Source organism: Perca fluviatilis, chromosome 13 (genome assembly GCF_010015445.1).
Source record: "Perca fluviatilis chromosome 13, GENO_Pfluv_1.0, whole genome shotgun sequence".
Lineage (NCBI taxonomy): Eukaryota > Metazoa > Chordata > Actinopteri > Perciformes > Percidae > Perca > Perca fluviatilis.
Genome location: NC_053124.1, coordinates 1924703 through 1948108, shown reverse-complemented (window position 1 = coordinate 1948108; position 23406 = coordinate 1924703). Strand labels below are relative to the sequence as shown.

At 40.2% G+C, this 23406-nt stretch overlaps 2 protein-coding genes across 2 annotated transcripts in view; one reads left to right on the top strand and one right to left on the bottom strand.

Moving 5' to 3' along the window:
* Positions 1-2732: 2732 nt before the first annotated feature.
* Positions 2733-15398, bottom strand: rpa3 (replication protein A3). Its single transcript, XM_039820989.1, has 4 exons — positions 15149-15398; positions 14945-15019; positions 3347-3458; positions 2733-2978 (listed from the first exon to the last, which is right to left on the bottom strand). The coding sequence occupies exons 1-4, from the start codon at positions 15254-15256 to the stop codon at positions 2896-2898; spliced, it is 378 nt and encodes a 125-aa protein (XP_039676923.1). The 5' UTR covers positions 15257-15398; the 3' UTR covers positions 2733-2895.
* A 303-nt stretch (positions 15399-15701) lies between these two features.
* The window catches only part of umad1 (UBAP1-MVB12-associated (UMA) domain containing 1), a 30148-nt gene continuing 22443 nt past the window's right edge, over positions 15702-23406 (top strand). Inside the window, exons 1-2 of the mRNA XM_039820990.1 lie at positions 15702-15772; positions 16263-16351. Coding sequence (XP_039676924.1) covers positions 16270-16351 — 82 coding nt within the window. The 5' untranslated portion in view covers positions 15702-15772; positions 16263-16269. The remainder of the gene's footprint in view (positions 15773-16262; positions 16352-23406) is intronic.

Sequence of the window (23406 nt, the reverse complement as noted above, 5' to 3'; positions counted from 1 at the left end):
AACTGCGCTAAATAAAATGGATTGGATAGAAAAAAACAAAACGTTGCAATGTAAATGTAGCATCAGAACACCGTTGGAAAGACAGATGAAAGAAATGTTGAGTGAAATATCGCATTGAGTTACAGAAGCAGGTGGAACAGAGGGCCAGCCCGGAAGTGACATCATGCCTTTGGCTGCTATTGGTTAGGAAATGGAGGATCTGATTTTGGAACTTGCCCTATATACCAGAGCTGTGCAGCTGAAGGAGTTGCTAACTCCGCCCAAACAGCTGACGTATTCATGTGACGCTTCAGAGGAAAGGAGGTCTCATCACTCTAAAACACATTCGCTCGTTTCCTCTCTCCTCCTCTTTCCTCGCGTCTCTCCCGTGCCTCCTTGGTGGGAGGGACTAAGACGCGAGCAAGGGAGGCAAGTGGAGGACTTGAGGAGGCAATAACCTCTGGAATTCAAAATCAGGATACCTCGGCCTCTGCAGCATCAATTCTTAAATTCGGAAGTACAATACTAAATCACTTCAGTCAGTGCCACTTTAAAGACTGACTCAGACCCTGAGAGGCTGCAGCTGTGTGTGTGTGTGTGTGTGTGTGTGTGTGTGTGTGTGTGTGTGTGTGTGTGTGTGTGTGTGTGTGTGTGTGTAGACCGTTTGGAACCAGCAGAGTGTGCTGTAACCAAGGCGACGCTCCATCACTGCTCACTGAGACATAAAAAATGTCCATCAGATGGTAGATGTCGTGCTAGACTGGTTTACAATCAATGTTAGGAGTGAATTCAGAAAGCCAAATTTAATTGAAATGAATTTAAAAAAAAAATTTAAAAAAAACTAACTACATTTTTAGGAGCATAGTGTCTGTCATGTTCTGGTCCATTTAGTATCCATATTATGTATCTATCCAAGAGAGATTATTTCATATGAACTGTATAGCTGTATCAAAATGAAAAGAAACTTGAGCATTAGTTCAATCTAAAACATCTTAGCACAAGGTCCTTTAAACACCATCTTATGGGCTTCCTCGGCACATGGAGCTTTGGTTTTGAATTTCTTTCCTTTTTTTTCACCCAAAACAACTCAACAAACTCCAGAAAAAAACACTAGGTGGTGCTTCTAAAGGCAATGAAAAAAAAAAGCTTCGGTCAAAGCTGTTCCCAAAAAGCAGGTCCCATCTTTCCAGCTGACTACCGTCAAATCTCATCAGTCAGCTGTGTTGGCAGCGTGCATTGTGGGATCCTAAAGGGATCCCCTTATGGAGGACACGGCTTCCAAAATTGCCCCATCACAACATGACTTTATGGCTGATAGATCAACGGTCAGTCACTGTCAGATCCTGCTATGTTGGTACAAAGCACTCAATAACCATTCCAAAATGGGTCTATGCTGGTTTGGTTGATTTGTCTCGTTCTTTGGACACAATCATACCTTGTTAATTGCTTCATGCACTGGCTGACATGTCTGTCTCATTGTGAGGAGCTATCTTGAGTGACTGTCTAGATAAGTGGGGTTCTTGTGTTGAGTCCCTGTGCAATACCAGCTGGTGTTCCCCAGGGGGGGCTATTGTCCCCATTGTTCGTTGTCATTTGCATCAATCGCCTGGATTCCCATCTGCCTCCCTTCTTTTTTATCCCTGTGAAATATGCCCATGACCAACTAATCACGGAGCTGCTGTTGGGTCTCTGCCTAGCCTGACTCAGGACTTGGGTTCTGTGGTTGAATGGGGACAGGAGTTTTCACGGGCAATAATTTGAGCTAAGACCATGGCTATGGTAATCAGAGCCAGGAGAGAGAACATGAGATGCACCCTAGAAATCTAGGAAGTGGACCTTTAAAGATCTACTGCCCCACAAAGGCAAAAGAGAGACAAATAAATTATAGGTAGACCACTGGAAATCTGGCAAATGCATGTAAATGTTTTAGTAATACTATTTATCTACATATAAACTCTTGAGCTCAAACTTGACTTTTGACCTCTATTTTTAAGTGACTGTACTCTGCCTTTGTATTGGCTGCAAAAAGTGAGAAGTCACGCCAAGGCAAAAGGCAGTAACTTCCACATTATCAGTGTTTGGTTGCTGATCACCATTTACAAAATCATTACAGTAACACCTGTTGATCATGGCATATATTTTTGGTGATTTAAGAGGAGTTCTAGCCATTTACTTATTGCCATCCTGTACCCTGACTCCATTTGAGTGCTGCAAAACAAAGCCAAAGAGCGGTAACTGGTGTTACGGTGTTCTGCCTTGGTTTCTTGGCTTTTGGAAGGGAATGTTAAGACAACCCTTTATTTTCTCGAAAGAAAACTACGAAATTCAGTCAAGACGCTTATTCCCATGATAAAGGATGTCTTAAATGTCCCAAAAATATAATTAACTCATTTTCTACCCAAAAACAAGTTATAGCCTTTGGCCTTTGCATGGCAGAATAGTACCCAACTCTATATTAATGAGCGTCTGGGTGAAGGCTTGTACCATGTGGACGCGCCGACAGTGTTGTTGCCATTATGTGGGAGACCGAAACTACACACTATAGCTTTGTAGGATAGGTTTACTATACTCACATGCATATATTTAAACAGTTTTGGATTGCTGTAATAAATCCTCTTGTTCATGATGACCCTTCCATGCAAAACTGCATTTCAGTTTTGAGCTGAATGACAGAGGGACAGTTGCACAGACGACAAAAAGTTGAGAATTTCACACTAAAAATTCTCATTTAAAATAAATAAAACTCCACTTCATTTGGTCTTTACACATTTTATTTTACCAACAAAAATGACTTAATATTACAGATTTTCTTTTGTACAAATCAAATTTTTACTCAACAAAACAGGGCCACATGAAACAAACAATGGCCAGTGAACGAAGAGAATCTTTAGTGGCCACATGTTGACCTGGGGAGCCTCATCCACTTGCAGCCACTTCAAAAGGGTAGTACTGGGGGAACTCATTGATGACTTTCAGGGCTTCAGCATACAGCTCTAAATTTTTGTGTGTGTGTGTGGAAATCAATGGACACAACATACTGTAAACCAGCACTGATCAGGTATGCATCTTTTATTATATACAGTACATGTTGGTCAGTCTGTCTGCTTGACTATCCCATTCTGCAGCAGGAACATTGAAGTGAAATGAACAAACAGAGACATTTAGCTTTTTACATAAAACAGATGTTGACAAAGTTTCCTTTTGGGGACATCATTTGAAAAGTTGGAAAAAAAAGGTAATAAATTGCAATACATCGCAGAATATTGCAATATGTTTGAAATCACAATAACACGGTGTGGTGACCGAAGTATTGTGATGACCTGGTGTGGTGAGGTCTCTGGTGGAAGGGATAAGAAAGAAGACCTACCAAAAGGAATGCCCTTGTCCTCTCGCAGCATGTTGTACGTGCTGGCCATTATGGCTCCTTTGTTGGTCACCATGCCGATGACCTCCACAACACCGCTCAGCTCCTCGTCAAGCTGCGGAAGGGGGTGGGGGGGTGGGGCGAATACAACGGGATTTAAGATAAGACAGACTATTAATCCCACACTGGGGAAATTCAGCAGCTCAAAAGAACAAAATGTACACACATCAGAATAACACAAATACACATTAAGAAGACCATAGTACTATAGAAAATACTGTAAGAAATAGAAAAAAATATAATTAGTTATAATTAGGCAGGTCGCAATATGCAATAAATCAAATAATCACATGATAAATAAAAAAGTTTTTAAGTTTTTAAAAATGCAAATTATTGCGGCCCGGAAAAAGTTCAATTTTATTTATTGTTTTTGGTTTTTATTTTTTGTTAACAGAGACTGAGAGTCCATTTTATTTATCGTTTTTGGTTGTTTTGTTAATTTATTGTGGATATTTAAAATATCTTACAGTTCACAAAAACACTACTCACGTACAGTAACATGAGTAATTGTAATTTGTGACTTCCCACCTCTAGTCATGGGCTACACTTTAAGCACACAACACACGCTATAGATCAGTGGCAGAAATGTTCAGATCTTACAAAAAGAATAAAGTAGTAATACCACACTGGAACTCTGTTACCACTTCTACATCAGAGGTAGCTAAATGTACTTCAAGTATCAAGTATTCATTATGTGGTTCTGTCAAATGATATTACTGGTTTATTGCTACTGACACCAACAGTAGGGCTGAGCAATATATGGATATTATGATAATGGAGTATTATGATAATTTAGTAAATATTTAGTGAAAGCACCAACTGTTAACCCTACAATATTGATAGAGGTATTTGGTTAAAAATATTGTGATATTTGATTGTCTTCATATGGCTCAGCTCTAGTGAGAAGCATTTGGTAAGACTTTACTTGAAGGTATCTACATAAGAGTGACATATGACCAGTGTTGGGAGTAACGGCGTTTAAGTATAACGGCGTTATTTTTATAACGGAGTAATCTAATTAATTACTTTTCTCATCGTTGCAACGGCGTTATCGTTACTGAGAATGTAAAGTGGCGCGTTACTACAATTTGGTTGAATGAAGCGCGAGCTGTCAGGCTTTGGCTGCACATCAGCTGCCTGGAGTGTGTGTGTGTGTGTGTGTGTGTGTGTGGGGGGACTACCACTAAACACAAGACAGCGACAATGGCGACGGGCCAGGGAAATTCAAAGGTAGCGTTCTCAAACTGGAAGTAGCGGCACTACTTCTCACTCATTGAAATTAAAGGCAAAAATGTTATGTAACACGCACGCTATGCCCAGGAAAAAAGACTTTATCCACGTCTGCCTCAAGCAACTCCAATCTTATGATCACCTCACATCCACACATGCTAACACAACACTTGTTGCTGCTAACCCAACCCCATAATAACCCCCAGCCCAAATGCAGCTAGCGTGAGCTCCAGCGAAGGAGACGGAGCCACTCTGTTAAAACAAGCAACGCTCCATTTTTCTTTCTTTGACGTTAAAGATGTCAGTTACTTTGCTGAGTAACTAATTACTTTTACAATGTGGTAACTGAGTTACTAACTCAATTACTTTTTGGGAGAAGTAATTTGTAACTAATTACTTTTTTAAAGTAAGATGACCAACATATATAACACTGCATATGACACATGAACCCTAAAGGCCTTTTTATGGTCCTGCGGAGGCTCCACGCAGCTTTCTCCGTAGCCTACGTAAGTGGCCTGAAGTTTTCATGTCACTCTTATGTAGATACCTTCAAGTAAAGTGTAACCGATCATTTGAATATTGTAGCTAGTTGAAGTGAAGCTAATTTGAACCATTTTGTATCCCGTTTAATCTGCAACAACGTATCATATTTTATAAACAGCCATCAACTTTGGCATTTGCTATCAACTTTGCTATGAGAATGTATTCTCATATTGCTCAGTTTAACACAAAACCCATTAAACATACGACTGCACACTACTGGAAAGGAGGGGAACAGGGCAAGAGTTAAAGTACACGTGTAAATCCACTTCTAGCAGTACTTTGTACTGTAAACAGGACTAGGCATATTCCATTCACAGCCCCCAGAAGGAGGACTGATATTTGATATTTAGTGTGCAGACAGAGATTCAGTAACTGTGCTACGCTGCATGTCCCAAGTCAACCCTCAGAATTAGGGATAGACAGATTATCAGGCCGTTTTTTGGCAGTCTGCAGATTATCTCTATCAGCGTTTTATTTGCCTGATAACTGATAAAGTTAATGAATTAAAAGTGGTCCACTTTGGCTCGACTACAGCTCTGTGTCTGTCCCTCTGCTTCAGTTTCACTCCCCACGGAGTCTGACTTAATGTCCCCCCACCCCCAACACTATCTGACTGTTACTGGGGATTATGTGAGTTGGAGTATGTAACATTCCAAAATCTTAATTTTGATTTAAAGATTTTCATATTCACTGTAAATGCATATTGGATCCAAATATCGATTTCATTAACAACTAATCGGTATCGGCTGACCCCTACTCAGTACGGTGAAACCAGGCCCCCAGGAAGTGCGGCGGGCTTTTGAGCAAATTGAACACGTTACATGAAAGGACTTTACCGTTTGTCACTGAGCGCTACCAAACGTTACCACTTCCACCTGCCGTTAAACGCTGTGCCGGTGGAACACAAGCGGCACGCCACTCTGACGACCAGCAAATGGCGCTGTAGTGAGCGGCCAGCGCCGCCAGGGGATCGGTTTATGCCGCTGTACCACAGTGGGAGCCATCAGCCACTGGCTTGTCTATATCAACGAGGTTTCAGTTACGGGATAGTTCCGGTGCCGCCGGAGGTTCCGCCGGATGTCCCTCATTTTCGGCCAGATGTCCCTCACCTGACACTTTCTTTGTGTTGGTATTCTAAACTCTGGTCGATTCGGGAAATATCCTCCACACTAGGGCTGAACGATTAATTGCATTTGCAATAATATCGCGATATGTTAAAACGCGAGAGAGAGCAAATCAGTCTGCACTCCGCAGAGAAAGCATCAACTTAGCACGCTAATGCTATGCCGTACCTTGACCTGATTTCTGTCATTCAAACAACTCTGAGTTGTTTAAAACTTGTAAGGATTTGATTCGGGCTTAGTCCATACATGCAGTTAATGAATACAGGAACGTAGAACTGAAGGCTCGGTTAGCAACGATTAGCTCTGATTAGCTGTTAGCTCCAGTTAGCGGTTAGCTCCGTTATAAAGATATGGAGCGGAGGAGACTGCCGCGGAGAGGGGTAACAACCAGACTCTGATAAATGACATTCGGGGAGCTTTCACAGCAGCGTGGCCACGTTGTTTCAACTGTTTTATTAGTACAGTTAATCCCACGGCAACACCTGCATGCTACTGCTAACGTAATGATAGCCTCTCTGAGCTAGTGCAGCGTCGTTGACGCTGTCAGGCACACGGCACGCAACTTCATGAGGGAGGGAGGGGCTGGAGGCAGCTCCTCTCTGCGCGCTGTAAAAGAAAATACACCGATGTATATATTTTTACTTATTTAACTGTCTAGTAAAGTTCAAAGACAGTGTTTAAAAAGTGTAATCCACATATTTACATATGTGGATGTAAATAATTAAATAATCTAAATACTACTAAGTGTGGTAAAGCCACATTTGTTTTTATATTTCTGCAATCTGCACTTTAGTGTGATTTCTTTCTGACTTTCATATGAATGTTTCCACCAGGCTTGGTCAGTGCTCAGTATACTACTGGGATTGAAGTACGGTAGTTCAATAAAAGATGTAATTCATATAAATTCATGCATCACCTAATTTCATCATCACATCCAGGCCTGGCCTCCAGGAAAGAACAGTTTGTTTCATCTTATCTTGTGTTGTTCACACTATACAATGATTTATTGCTAGTTTTTGTTGAATAATACAGAAGACAAAGAGCTTAAAAAATAATCGCATATTGAATCGCAACCGCAACATTTTAGAAAAAAAAATCGCAATTAGATTATTTAAAAAAATCGTTCAGCCCTACTCCACACTCTTGACAGCCATTTTCATTCCGGAGCTTGTCTCCCTACCTGCACACGTTCCACCAAAACAAGTTCCTTCCCGAGGCTATTTTGCAGAGAAATGCCAACAAACCAGAGCACATTTTTCTCCCACCCAGGAATGCTGTGTGGACTAGCCAGACCTTCCTCCGCAGCGCTGTGGAGGAAGGTCAGGCAATGCGAGACTATCCACGGGGAAAGGCCACTGTAGTGAGCCGCATGTGCCGCCAGGGGATGCCTAACGTTGTGTATCACAGTGGCTGACCATCAGCCACTTTTCGATCTTGGCGCTACTGCTCAATCGAGCATCTGGGATTATCAAAAGGAAAAACAAATGCTAAACTCTATGACTTATATACAACACGAGAGACTCCCATCTGGCTAATAGCTAATATATTTTTGTTTTTATTTGTGTTTTAGTAGTTTTTTTTAAGGTTTCGAACACCACACTTAGACCGAGTGTGTTTTGGTAGGGGGTAAGTAGATGCTCAAATTTGGTTGTTGTTTGGTGTGTGGACGGTTAGCTGCACAATGTGTCGTCCTGTTGTCCTCCAGTAGAAGAAATATTTTTTGTTTAAGTATTCTGACTTATTCAAAAGACGGAGCTTTAAGAGTTTTCTTTTAAAAAGGATAACATTTTTGTAAGAACTACACTGAAGTTGGCAGTTTAATAAATGCAAGTTATTTCAATTGATATTCTGTAATATTTCACATAATTTGCACATAAGTTCCTGTAGATGGCAATACACATTCTCCATTTTTTTGCCAAATAAATGAAAAGCATGTTGAAATCATCAATGTCTTCCCTCTTGCTGTATCAAAATCTCAGCTAGCTTTCCTCAGAGATGGTCCCAATAATGGGCTTAAAGTCAAGTCCAATTCAGTTTGTGCATGATTACATGATATAACTATATCATTATTTAATACTGTATCCTAAATTGTGGATAATTAAGCTATATATATATATATATATATATAAATATAAATAATATGCTGAAGTATATTTCTGGGTGTTAAAGATTAAAAAAAAAAAATAACAAGAACCGTACAGAACCGAAAACCCGCGACCCTAAAACCTGATACGAACCGAAGGTTTTGTGAACCGTACCACGCCTAGATTTTGGTGGAGCTGTTTGTTTAATAGTCGACCCGGAAGAAAGCTAACGTTTTGAACTCCATCGACACAACAGTATGTGGAGTTAAACTGGACGGGCCCAATAACCTCTGAATAGTTCTCCTTGTTGTTAAATTGCAATGTGGGGGGTGCATTATTTCGGCAGGATAATTTAAAAGGCAACCGTAACTACATCTTTTGTATAGCCCTATTTCTGATACCGTGGTGGCAAAAATGTTGCCGTGGTGGGCCGCAACTACAAAATCACCATAGAGGAAACACACTGCATTCCCATGTTGCACTGCGGTCAAGCCAGCCTCCACTTCAAAATGAGCGGTCAAACTAGCCACCCCTATATTTCGCGGTGCGTATACACTTGCTATTACGGTGAGACCGTCAAAACTAAAAACAGGGAATTTTCCGACGAAGGCAATTTCCCATTCATTTATTCTGTCTGCCTGCCTGTCTGTCTGTCTGTCTGTCTGTCTGTCTGTCTGTCAGAAAGAGAGAAAGAAAGATTTTTAGCACACCTCACAACCTGTCATTGCATGATATGCTGAATTCCAAAATAAGAGCCCCCAAAAACTCATATACTTGTTGTTTTGTCTACACATTCAGAAAATTATAAAAATAAAAGTCCTAGCTTCCACAGACCAATTTCACCTCAGATGGAGAGGACACCTTCTCAAGGTGTCAACTACAATGTTTCAGGACATTCTGATGTTGATTTCCAAAATAAGAGCCCCCCCAAAACTCATATATTAGCTGTTTTGTCCATACATTCAGAAAATCATAAAAATAAAAGTCCTAGCTTCCACAGACCAATTTCACATCAGATGGAGAGGACACCTTCTCAAGGTGTGATCTACAATGTTTCAGGACATTCTGATGTTGTTTTCCAAAATAAGAGCCCCCCAAAACTCATATATTAGCTGTTTTGTCCATACATTCAGAAAATCATAAAAATAAAAGTCCTAGCTTCCACAGACCAATTTCACATCAGATGGAGAGGACACCTTCTCAAGGTGTCAATTACAATGTTTCGGGACATTCTGATGTTGTTTTCCAAAAATAAGAGCCCCCCAAAACTCATATATTAGCTGTTTTGTCCATACATTCAGAAAATCATAAAAATAAAAGTCCTAGCTTCCACAGACCAATTTCACATCAGATGGAGAGGACACCTTCTCAAGGTGTGATCTACAATGTTTCAGGACATTCTGATGTTGTTTTCCAAAATAAGAGCCCCCAAAACTCATATATTAGCTGTTTTGTCCATACATTCAGAAAATCATAAAAATAAAAGTCCTAGCTTCCACAGACCAATTTCACATCAGATGGAGAGGACACCTTCTCAAGGTGTGATCTACAATGTTTCAGGACATTCTGATGTTGTTTTCCAAAATAAGAGCCCCCCAAAACTCATATATATGCTGTTTTGTCCATACATTCAGAAAATTATAAAAATAAAAGTCCTAGCTTCCACAGACCAATTTCACATCAGATGGAGAGGACACCTTCTCAAGGTGTGATCTACAATGTTTCAGGACATTCTGATGTTGTTTTCCAAAATAAGAGCCCCCCAAAACTCATATATTAGCTGTTTTGTCCATACATTCAGAAAATCATAAAAATAAAAGTCCTAGCTTCCACAGACCAATTTCACATCAGATGGAGAGGACACCTTCTCAAGGTGTGATCTACAATGTTTCAGGACATTCTGATGTTTTCCAAAATAAGAGCCCCCCAAAACTCATATATATGCTGTTTTGTCCATACATTCAGAAAATTATAAAAATAAAAGTCCTAGCTTCCACAGACCAATTTCACATCAGATGGAGAGGACACCTTCTTAAGGTGTGATCTACAATGTTTCAGAACATTCTGATTTACAGTTAGACAAATTAGATATGATTTTGGATTCACTTCAAAAGGAAACGCCCTGTTACCACAGACTAATTCCACTTGAGGGTTGTGTAGTACACGGACCCTTGGTGTGACCCATTAAGTATCAAGACATTCTGATGTATAGTTTCAAAATAAAAACCTGTCAAAGTCTCAAATAGAACATATGACTTTGGATTCAATTTAAAAGGAAGCGCCCCGTTATCACAGACTATTTCCACTTGAGGGTTATAGTACCCCTGTGACCCATTAAGTATCAAGACATTCTGATGTGTAGTTTCAAAATAAAAGCCTGTCAAAATGTCAAATATGAGACTAATTGCATGATGTTGGATTCACTTTAAAAGGAAACGCCCTGTTATCAAAGAATAATTCCACTTGAGGGTTATAGTACACGACCCCATAGTGTGACCCAGTAAGTATCAAGACATTCTGGAAAGCTGGAAAGCATGAAGACATGCTGGAAAGCATCTTCTGTTGGGGGTAGATTTGCTGCTGACGAATCTCTGGTAGATGCTAATCTGTACCTCAGCACATCCAGGTTGGATGTCCATCCAACTTTTTCTTTTGGCCATACAGAAGGAGGGCATACCTTCTTGCCACAGGCAAAGCCTCTTCCAGGCTACCAGAGAGTCCACATTTAGTAATTGCCTGTAACTTACAAAGATGGGTCTTCAGTCTTGTGAGGGCAGTGGCCTTCCCAATTCTGTACAAACTGCTGGTGGTGTTACAACCTGTGAGGACGTGTCATGCAGGTAAATAATCACAAAGCACTGCTCCAAGCTTCTGAGCGATCAACTAGGGACAAATCTTTCCTTAAGGCCATGTCCCGAAGTGCATAAACACTGCTGAGGATCCAAACATCCCTTTGCTTGAATAGTATAGCAGCAAAACTATTACATCTGTATCATCACATTCAACAATTAGACAAGAATGTGACTGTGCAAGGTGTATTGCATGTACAGTGCCTTGCAAAGAGTATTCACCCCCTTGGCTTTTTACCTATTTTGTTACATTAGAGGCTTTAGTTAAATGTTGTTTTTTTATCTGAATGTTATGTGATGAATCAAAACACAATAGTCTAAGTTGGTGAAGTGAAATGGGGAAAATATACATAAAATTATTTTTTAGAAATAAAAAACAGAAAAGGTCAATGTGCATAACTATTCACCCCCTAAAGTCAATACTTTGTAGAGCCACCTTTTGCGGGAATCACAGCTCTAAATTGCTTTGGATAAGTCTCTATGAGCTTGCCACATCTACATCATCCCATTCCTCCTTGCAAAACTGCTCCAGCTCCTTCAAGTTGGATGGTTTGGCCTGTGAACAGCAATCTTTAAGTCTGACCACAGATTTTCTATTGGATTGAGGTGTGTTTGGGGTCATTGTCCTGCTGGAAGGTGAACCTCCGTCCTAGCCTCAAATCCGCACAGTGTTACAGGTTTTGCTCAAGAATATCCCTGTATGTAGCTTTGTCAGCACCTACATCGCCAGTACTGGGCCAACAAGTGCTGAGAGCCTTGTACCAAACAGCAGTGTGGCGTCACAGCCACCTGGTCAAACCTCTTCTCTGGAACCCAGTTGGAGGATGAAGGCTCAAAGAAGATGGGTGCATTGAACCTGTGATGTTACAGAAGACACCAGCACCTAAAGAAGTTAGAGACATCACCCACTACTATACTGTAAAGACGGAAACTGCAACGATGCTACCAAATGCCAGTGTCTTTCAGTGGGCTTGACCTGCACAGAGTCTTGCTCTTGCCCTTTCCCAGGCTATCCAAATATGACCCACTTTGTCACTGATGACAATGTGGATGAGTGACAGTGGTGTGTTGCAGTGGTAACATCATGGGGAGCTGACCTCCCCAAAGTGGCCACTGGAGATGGCCTAACCCCCAGAATGACTACCAAAAGCAGTTCATGTTCCAAATGGTTGCTGCTAGAAAGAGCTTGAGATTCAGTGATGAGGGGGTCATTCCCCCTCACAGTGTTTATTTTGTTAGATTGCCATTTGTTTGTTTAAGACAGTCATTTAATTTGTATTGTGTTAAATTATAGTTTTATTAAAAGGCTCATTAAGGTCAAACTGCAATCCTGAATCCTGGTCTCCTGTTTGTGCAATGGTAAGGTGTTATCTTTCGATTTCAATCTTTGTTTCCATATGGACTATATAGTACAAGGTGCCATATGATACCACTGATAATGGGCTTTGGACTTGAGACTAAATTATGTCAGTGTTCCATCTTCTTTCATTTTAGACACATCATACATTGAGTGAAAGAACACCCTGATTTGTCATGCTATATTTACACATTTGGTATTGCTGGATTAAGCACAACCCCACTTTTCCAACAAGAAATCATATGTGTTTCTATTATAATCCCTGGCAAAGTAACCACAAAGTAAATGAAAACATTCTGCATAGATATTAATTTTTTGCATGTTACGCCTATTTTAGGTATGTCTTTATTTATTCCATACATCATGATATTCATATCCAGTCTTTTCTAGTAGGTAAAGCAACTTCCTGACTACAAACATGCTAAGTTTCAAAGCTCTCAGAGCTTGTGTGATTGATCTGCATTAGTTTAGATGCCTTAACTCCCATGGACAGGCTATATTTTAGTCCTTCTTTGGTTTTGGGTTGTGTAACAATATCTGTTAATTTAACAATCTTAGCAGTAAAATATCTTTAGCCAAGAATCAATTTCATATGTGGGAGACCCTAGGGATGAGGAAAAACATTGTTGGGTTTAGTTCTACCTCCAGTAGGGGGTATCTCAAAAACTAAAGCCCTTTTTGACCATTTGTCACCAGCCTAAATATGCCTCATATTTGAGACTTTGACAGGCTTTTATTTTGAAACTGTACATCAGAATGTCTTGATACTTAATGAGTCACACCACGGGTCGGTGTAATATAACCCTGAAGTGGATTTATTGTTTGATAACAGGGTGTTTACTTTTAAATTGAATCCAAAATCATATCTAATTTGTCTCATATTCAAGACTTTGACAGGCTTTTATTTTGAAACTGTACATCAGAATGTCCTGAAACATTGTAGATCACACCTTGAGAAGGTGTCCTCTCCATCTGAGGTGAAATTGGTCAGTGGAAGCTAGGACCTTTATTTTTATGATTTTCTGAATGTATGGACAAAACAGCTAATATATGAGTTTTGGGGGGCTCTTATTTTGGAAAACAACATCAGAATGTCCTGAAACATTGTATATCACACATTGAGAAGGAGTCCTCTCCATCTGAGGTGAAATTGGTCTGTGGAAGCTAGGACTTTTATTTTCATGATTTTTTTTAATGTGTAGACAAAACAGCTAATATTTGAGCTTTGAGGGGCTCTTATTTGGGAAACAACATCATTGAATAAATTTAATGTAGTGGTCAGTAGGAAGCTAGGTCTTCTGAGAAAAAAGGGGAGGGAAGAATTTTATTTTTATGATTTTCTGAATGTATGGACAAAACAGCTAATATATGAGTTTTGTAGGCTCTTAATTATGGAAAACAAATCAGAATGTCCTGAAACATTGTAGATCACACATTGAGAAGGAGTCCTCTCCATCTGAGGTGAAATTGGTCTGTGGAAGCTAGGACTTTATTTTTATAACTATCTGAATGTGTAGACAAAACAGCGTTATATATGAGCTTTGGGGGCTCTTATTTTTGGAAAACAACATCAGAATGTCCTGAAACATTGTAGATCACACATTGAGAAGGAGTCCTCTCCATCTGAGGTGAAATTGGTCTGTGGAAGCTAGGACTTTATTTTTATAACTTTCTGAATGTGTAAACAAAACAGTGTTATATGAGTTTTGGGGGCTCTTATTTTGGAGAAAACACATCAGAATGTCCTGAAACATTTATATCACACATTATTGAAGGAGTCCTCTCCAGCTGAGGTGAAATTGGTCTGTGGAAGCTAGGACTTTGAGTTTTGGGGGGGCTCTTATTTTGGAATTCAGCATATCATGCAGTTGTCACAGAGGTTGTGAGGTGTGCTAAAATCTTTCTTTCCTTCTTTCTGACAGACAGACAGACAGACAGGCAGGCAGATAGACAGACAGGCAGACAGAATAAATGAATGGGAAATTGCCTTCGTCAGAAAATTTCCTCTTTTTAGTTTCACCGTAATAGCAAGTGTATACGCGCACCGCGAAATATAGGGGTGGCTAGTTTGACCGCTCATTTTGAAGTGGAGGCTGGCTTGACTGCAGTCATGTTGCCCTCTAGTTTGTGACCAAGCTGACACACTATGGGGCAGAAACAAAGGGGACATGAAGGGTCTATGACGTCATTGGAGGATGTTGCCTAATGTTTCTACAGAACGAGGATTAACTGGCAAATCATTTTAATGATGTAACAAAGACAAATAACTCCAGTCCACCAGAAAACTTAACGTTACCAGCAATTCATGAATTAGAATACGACAGATTCAAGAAGTGTAACGTCAGTCTACTCACAACACACACAAGTTCAACCGTTGCGATCTTCCCTTCTCCATCCGAGACGGTGAACGTTTTTCCTGTTGGGTGAACCTGGCACAGCAGGAAACAAACACGTAACGTTAACGACGTTCAGCTCGCCGTGACAAGTTAGCCAACGCCGGCCTTGCAACTGTTACAACAACGACTGTTTTCACTCCGACTGGCTAAAGCAACACTTACCTTTTCAACACGCCCAACAAAGCAGACCGGTTTGCCTATGTGCTGCGACAACATATCGCAGGTTACTCGGGATTTCGGGACATCCAGTATACCCACCATATCTGCCATTTTACGGTTTTTTGCTGTTATGGCGTTGTTAAACTCCACAAAAAGCAATATCGCGCGGGAAATGTTTAGTTCGATAGTTTTGTATCACACGCAAGCCTACACGGGCGGGGTATCAACATTTCCATTGAAAACCCACGGGGTTTGTTATAACGGCAAACGCAGGTAAACAAATCGAACGCTTCCGACGTTTATCACGCCATATCCGCTGTGCTCTAACATTTTATTCCCCGGAAACATCAGTCAATAGTTCCGCTACATATTGCTGACACACCATCGTTGAACGCGGACCATATTGAGGTCAGTGACGTCGGTGTGATAACATAACAGTGTTATGATAACGCGGATGATCTCTGATATTGCACGGATAAAAGTACAGACAGACGGAAGATTATATCCTGTGGTTTAACAATAGCTTAACGCAACTAACAGTTAGCGGGGCCGTACTAAGCTGAAACGAACCGAAAGGAGTTTGAATTTATGGCCGAAGTCTGAACCTCATGACGAGACACAACGACGGTAAGACCTTCAGCCACTGGATCTAGAGGCATGACTTTTATCTGGACTGTCAAAATACATGACTAAGTTATGGGAGACATTTCAAACAGAAAGAAACCACCGTGACCGTAATTGTCAAGAGCATACAGTTGATGAAAACAGTTAACGTTAGCTATGCTGATTCATTTCAAATGAATACTAACTTACTAAAGTGATTGCTTAGAAGCTCATTGTTCAATTAACTTCAAGAAGGAAGCGTTTATTTATCTTATGTAGCTTAAATGTAGAACAGGCTTTCAAACCTATCGTCGCCTTGAGAACAAACCTATAGCTACATGAAGTCCTACAGAGAAGCCTTTCTGTCTTAAACAGTTGAACTTTGAGTGTAACTAAAACATCAGTCTCGCCACAACAAATAAAATGGCGCTCGAACTTGAATAAATAGCTAAATACCGGCAGCTCCCATGTCGCTATGACTCTATTTCTAACCTTTGGTTTCTTCCGTTGACAGGATAATCATGTTCAGTTTCCTTGGACTCCGCAACAACTCAAAGAAGTCCACACCCGAGAAGGAAGTAGATGGAGGCTTTGTTGTCATTGGTAAGAAGCACATTCTAATGCTATTTATTCGAGTCACGCCATATTTGTATGTTTAATTATTGGCGTAGATTTTAAATATTTAAAAGAGGTAGATTTGTCCCCTTTAAAAATATGAAAGAACCCACTCCCCAAAAGAGGTAAAAATGACCGTTCAGGGGCTTAAACATGTTCTATCCTTCTTAGGGCTGCTTCTTACAAGGTTTTCGCGGGGTCTTAAAAAGTTTAATATTTCCAGAGAATGTCTAATAAGGGGAGAACTTCCACTCTGGAAAATTCCGGGTTGGTACAATGGGGCTAATAGGGAGTGAGATAGGGAGTGAACAGGCTCTCCATAGACAGGCTCTGATATTTCAAAATCAAAATTTTAGGCCTTAAAAAGTCTTAAATTTAAGTATAGTGTTCTCTTAAATAATTGTAAACAACGTCCATGCAACGCTACCTCTAATGCTCTTTCTTTTTTATTGTACTGTTGTAGTTCTTTCTTTCGCTAGTCCAAATATAAGGCTTGTTCGAGATGAGCCAGATCTGCGCAGAATCGATCACCGGCGATCGCCGCCCAATGCATGCCGGTTAGATTTGTGTCCGACTTGATCCCGACTTGCCCTGACGTCATGCACACGTGGGCAACGATGATCTCACGAGACCAAGGCGGCCGCAGTTCTGACCGTGCGTTCATGGACATCGGAAAAACGTTTTTACGAGTGAAAACGTCACCATTCACGTAACGTCCTGTGGGAATCAGAGGTGGGAAACTCGGGCTGGATTTTGATAACCGAGTTCCCCAGTTGGTGACGCGTTGTTGACCACTGACGTTTGATGGAGGCGACTTTGGTTCACTGAACCTATTTCAATGATAATAAACAGTTTCTTGTGGACAAATGCCTCTGCCAAGAAACATGCACAGACATATCATGTTTAAAATTATTCATAAATAGGTATAAAAAAACAACACATTATCCGTGTCTTTTCCCGTTGGTTGTCCTCCAGATAACACAAACAAACACCTGTCCATGTGCTGTTTGGATGCTCGCATAAGAAAACAGCAGAAAATCTTTTTGTTATTGTGGCCTCCATGTTTTCACCACCTGATGCTCTAGGCTACGGCCAACCGTTGGTGGCAGTCATGCAAAAAGTTGTTATGCCAAACGCCAATATAACAGAAGAAGAAGAACACGCATCCCGACCATGTGAACGCTGCCAGTCGGAAAAACAACGTAACCAGGGGGGCGGTGCCTGTTATTCCCAGGTGGCATGAACTAGGGATGGGCGATATGGCCTAAAATCCATATTGCGATATACATTGCAGCCTCTTGCGATAACGATATATATCGCGATATATATATATATATAAATTATAATAGAACCATTTCAGACCAGGTTACATAGATCCTAAGGAAAACCAAACTGCTAAATGTATTTTTTTTTTTTTTAAAGAGAAAGAAACGTAGTATGTAGTTTTGAGAACATTTATTGTTCAAAACTGTAATTATACAACATAATGTTGCAGATAAATAAAATTCAAGTACACTAGTTGCAGAGACTTTGACAAAGAAAAAGCTTAGTATTGGGTGTCTTCTCTTTATTGCAAACCATTCTAAAAGGCACTACACTTAGTTAGTTTAAGTCCTTGGTTCTTAAATGCCACCCAAGATGCAGAGAACAGGACAAACTGGTGTCTGTTTAGTTAAGGAACAGACACTGTACTGGAAATACTTTCAGTATTAGGCAAAGATGCACACATACTTTAAATAAAAACATATTTCAAACAAAGTTTCTTACCTGCAGCCTAATGTAACGCATTTGAACACACACACACACACACACACACACACACACAGACAGACAGACAGACAGACAGACAGACAGACAGACAGACAGACAGACAGACAGACAGACAGACAGACAGACAGACAGACAGACAGACAGACACACAGAAGAGTCGGGACTTTTCCCTGTGGGCCAGTCTGATAATAGTTATACATTGCAAGTTGTTAGTAACACCATCCGGTGGCCTGGCGCCGCTGCCTGCTGGTCAAACGGTGCAGCCTCTGCTCAACCCGTACGGCAGGGGCCGGTAACGTCCGGTACATTTTTGGTCCCCACTCCGCGCTGCACGCTACGCACACCCGCGGCTGTATGTTCAGCGGGGGAAGTAAACGCGATCTGCAAACTAGGGGTGCACCGATCCGATATTTGGATCGGATATCGGCCCCGATATTGCAAAAATAGCTGGATCGGTGGATCGGAAAAATTAACAGATCCACGGGCCAGTTTTTTTTATACTCCGTCGCAGCACCGGGGCCCCTGTTAACTGCGTACCCTTCTCACTCATGGTATTCACTTTATAACACAACAATTAATAACCCACAACTAACTCTCTTAAAAGGATAAAACACCAAAGCATATAACAATTTGAGACTTAAACAGTTTCTAACACTAATAATTTTACATTTACAAATGTAGCTACACCACCGAATGGCATGCTGGGTAACATTACAGCTGCTAGCCAGGTAGCATAACTGTCTGTCTGTTAAGCTGGGAGAGGCTACGGTCGCTACTGCACAAGAACCTAGAAGAAAGTGAGCTAGAGGATGAAGAAAGACCGGAGATACACCAGAACAACATGTGCTCAAGAGAGGAGCCGTCTGTTGTTCCCAAGTTTTTTTTCTTTCTAACAAATCGGACATAATTTAGCCACGGTTGTTGCCCGTCGCTCTAACGTTACTCGGCCGTGCTAACGTTACTGCGCTAACGTTAGAGACCTGTCACTTCAAGCATGCAGCGGAGCAACGTTATGAACGCAATCCACCTCCGGTCCCGCTACAGACCGTTGAGAAAGACGGGTTCGAGCAATGATTAAAACTCTGGATTTAAGATGTCTCGCCTCGCTGAAATACGTCCGCCAACCTACTAACGTTATTCAAACAGCGAAGGAGGCTGACAGCGGAGCTACGTTCAGTCCCACACTACAACCTAACTTACTTGTGGCCAAGGTAGTGGTTATACAGTACTAGCTAGCTTACAACTATTTAGTTTTGAAAGGGAAACGGTGTTAAAGTTGTTTGTATGTGTAGGCTATTCATTCGATTTGAGTTTATTTTACTACTTTGCAGTTTGCACAATACAAATAGTTTAGCTTCTGTAACTGTTTCATGCATTCCCCTTCATACAAAGTTATTGTATAATGTTGTGGAGCCAAGCAAACCCTTAATCAAAGCTTTTAGTAAACATGATGACATTAACATGTTTTTGTGATATTCTATGTACTCCTGACAGTATAATAAGCCATTATTAACCTATATAAAGGTGGCCCATTATTGATGGCCCATTATTATGTATTTAAATTTATTTTAAGAAGTTTGATTACATTATATTTTCGATTTGAATGCACAATTGTTTTTTAAATAACAAATAAATAAGAATTCAATACATTACATCTATGTTATTTTGTCTTAGTTAGGAAAGTAATGTTTAGTTAGGAAGGTCTGGTGCCTTTAGTGTCTTCACATGAAAGGAAGGTATGATGTGGAAGTATACAGTTTATTATAATTTTATGTGTTGGTATGACATACAAAAGCCCTTGGTATCGGTATCGGAAAAATATCGTGCACCCTACTAATACCGCTCCAAGATTCCAATTGTCCGTATAGTAATTGTCAGGTAAAGCTCCATGGTAGTTATGCACCACCCCGTTACATAATCAAAAGATTCGGTCTTTTACCAGCTCCTTGTTATATCGTTCAGCCGGTTACAGCTCGTGGCTCTAAACTTCGCGGGTAGATTGCGTCATCAACATGAATTATCGCGATAGTGCAATATAATTAAAATCTCTATCGTAGGCCAATTTTGTATCGTTTATATTGCATATTGTCTATATCGCCCATCCCTAGCATGAACGCAGCATGAGACACAGGTAGCGCAGTTGCTTTTCACCAACTGCAAGAGCCAGGCGGACGCAGGCGGACCCAGTGCATGCTGGGAAACGCCGGCCTCTCAGCTGATCGAACAGCTGATTGGTTCAGAATCGACTCAACATGATGACGTTTTATATAAACTTTTTATTGATTTTGAATCGGAGGGATTTTAACTGCTATTTGTCTGATTTAAAAGCTTATTCTGTACAGAACACATACTGTGAGGCTGATAGTTATGTTTAGAAGTCAGAGAGACTAAATCTGTTCAGATTATGGATCATCTACAGTCTGTTGTTAATTAAAATCAGCAACAGATCACATGTAGAGCATTTTGACAGCTACTCTGTCATAATAAAATCAACTGGAGACTGTGTAGGAGCAGATATATAGGTCTGATAACATTTTATTAAATCGGAATCGGACCACCAGTGTTTCTGTCACTTCCTGTTCAGCCTGAAGGCTGCTGGAATCAGATGGAGAACTGTCCGACTTGAGAGCGGATTTTTGTCACCGCCCCCGGCTGCTGCCGCCTGCTCTCGTCTACTTTACAGGCGAGGTGCAGTTCATCTCCAACGAGCCTATAGACAGATTTTATTCTTCAGCTATGGGGAAGTAGCCTTGTGATGCCATCCTGATCTCGCAGGCTCCAGTTTTCCACTCACAGATCACTCTGGCATCTTGAGATAGAAAATTTGGAGCCGTTCGCCAAACGACCGGGCCAATCAGCGTTGGTTTTGAGGTGGGTTTAGGTGGTGATATAAAGATGGTTTATCCAATCAGCTAACCAGTATTTTCAGCCAGTGGTAGCCCTAATTCTGTTAGCTGCTCGCTAATGCTTTTTTCTCTTGGATCCTTCTTTTGGAATATGGACCAGGAACCTGAAAGGGTGCCTTTTATTCGTAAATTCTCGTTGCACAAACGGCAAATATCCTTTACCGACATGTTGCTTGCTTGCTGAGCTAACGAGCTATGCTTTGCCTGCAGCAGCAGGGGCTTGTGGTTGTATTTTCATACGCTTTGTTGATCTGATTGGTTGATTTGGCACGTCTATCACCAACATAGGTGATAGACAGATGGTTTATCCAATCAGCTAACCAGGATTTTCGCCCCTTCCCAAAAGTTCTCCAACAGAAAGTTCCCAGATGGATATGCCGAGCAAATGCGAAGCAATCCATCTGGCGGAGTCAGGTTAATGGGGAAGTGCAAGTTTAAAGATACTTGGCTTGAAAGAACAGAATTTCGGGCTTACTTGAAGTTGTAATAAAGGTCTTATATTTCATTCATAAGAGTCTTAAAAGGGTCTTAAAAAGTCTTACATTTGACTTGGTGAAACCTGTAGAAACTCTTCTTAGGGTTGCGATTCTCCAAAAGTTGAATCTGTCTCTAAACTTAATTACAGCATTGAAGGAAAAACAAATCAAAAAGGGAATATTCAAATCCCAAAATTGAAAATCTAACACCTATCCAACAAACGAATATCCGGATATAGGATATTCACATCCAGCTGTACTTCTTACCAATATATGTTTTCCAATGATTTCAGACACAGCTAGAACGCCCAGACCCCCCGGTTATAATTTGTCCCCTCCAATGTTGAAACTAAACCTAATCCCTTGGTTTAATTCTCCATACATTTAAAGCACCAAGTAGCAATGATGTTGTGTGGTAGTAAATAAGCAGAGGTAGAGAGTGGTGGGGACCATTTCTTTAAGTTTAGTCATTTGGATGGTTGTATTATCTAGAATAGTGGCTCCTAATAAAATGGATCTAGTATTTTGTATCTACCGTTGCCTTTTAAGTAGGACATTGTTAAAGTGACAGCATTTTGAATGGCGTTTGGTGTGATATTTTCCCCATATAAGGCAGCCGCATGGCTTAGTCACTTCAAGAAAACAGAAAAAAATGTTTTATGATAATGAAGAGGCATTGTTTACTGCATAGGCTGTGTACTTGAGTTACTACATCATCGGGGTCAGATAACCGTGATATAAGAAAACGATGTATCCTGGGATTCATACAAAAAATAAAAAAAAAAAAAAAAAATAAATATAATTATTAGAAGAAAAAAAAAGGAAAAATTTTTTTTTTTAAAAAAAAATTTTTTTTAAAAAAAAAAAAAAAAAATTTAAAAAAAAAAAAAAATTTTTTTAAAAAAAAAAAAAAAAAAGGCATTTTTAAAAATGGTTTAATTGAATTAGTTCACAAGTTGACAACTGGGCTATTTCTTTATATTTCTTCTATATTTAGTTACTGTACAAACTCCATCCAATAGAAAGGATAGTTTGCCGGTTTTCAACCAGCTTTGTGTTAGGGCTTTTGTCCCGATTCGATTCTTTCCCGATAAATGGGCGCCGTTTGGATTTTTATTGCGATTTAAATTTATTGCAATTCTAGAAGTATTGCGATTTGATAGTATTGAGTATTGCGATTTTCTTTTCCTTCTTTAACAAAAACAAAAGTTGAATAATCCACTTCCAGAGACAGTGTATAATGAGACAATAATGCACATCACATGTCAGTCAGTCAGTCTGACATTTATTTACTTTGTAAACAACATAACATGGATTTTCTGGAAACGGATATGATGTAGCGCCAGCGGTACCATATTAACAGAAAATCTTTAGCTAAAGCATTGGTAAAAAATACATTAAAATTTTAAAAAATTGTCAGAAAAATAATTCCTGCTTTGCATCATTATACTGTGGGAAGTTCTTGTCAATGAACTATAGTAAACTTCCGTCCATCTTCCCAGTGCCAGATCTCCATGCTCCTCTCCCAGCTCCAAAGCGCCGGGTAGAGTAATCAGGCTAAGAGTATAGAAGTCTCTCTCTCGTTCTCTCTCAAACTCAGGCAGAACTTAAATTACGCTGTAAAACAAATATAAACCAAGATTTATTGTAGTTATTTTATTGGTTAGTTCACCTAAAATGTTTTCAGAAACATATTTTAGTGCACTGTTTGCAGGGGTGCATGATATATCGACTCAATATCGTTATCGCAATATCACGTTGCACAATATTATAACAAAAGTGTCGCAATAAGTATGCAATATTTAGTTTATTTTGTGGAGCGTTGGCTGTGTGGCTGGGTTGTGTTCGATTTAGAGCTTGAAACGCTGTAATGATCATATTTCATTGGCCA

Excerpts from the sequence above, each read along its gene's own strand:
- rpa3 (XM_039820989.1), bottom strand. The coding sequence starts at position 15,256 with ATGGCAGATATGGTGGGTATACTGGATGTCCCGAAATCCCGAGTAACC. Across the intron at positions 15,020-15,148 it reads TTGTTGGGCGTGTTGAAAAG|GTTCACCCAACAGGAAAAAC; the intron begins GTAAGTGTTGCT and ends CTGCTGTGCCAG. Across the intron at positions 2,979-3,346 it reads GGACAAGGGCATTCCTTTTG|ATTTAGAGCTGTATGCTGAA; the intron begins GTAGGTCTTCTT and ends ACACACACAAAA.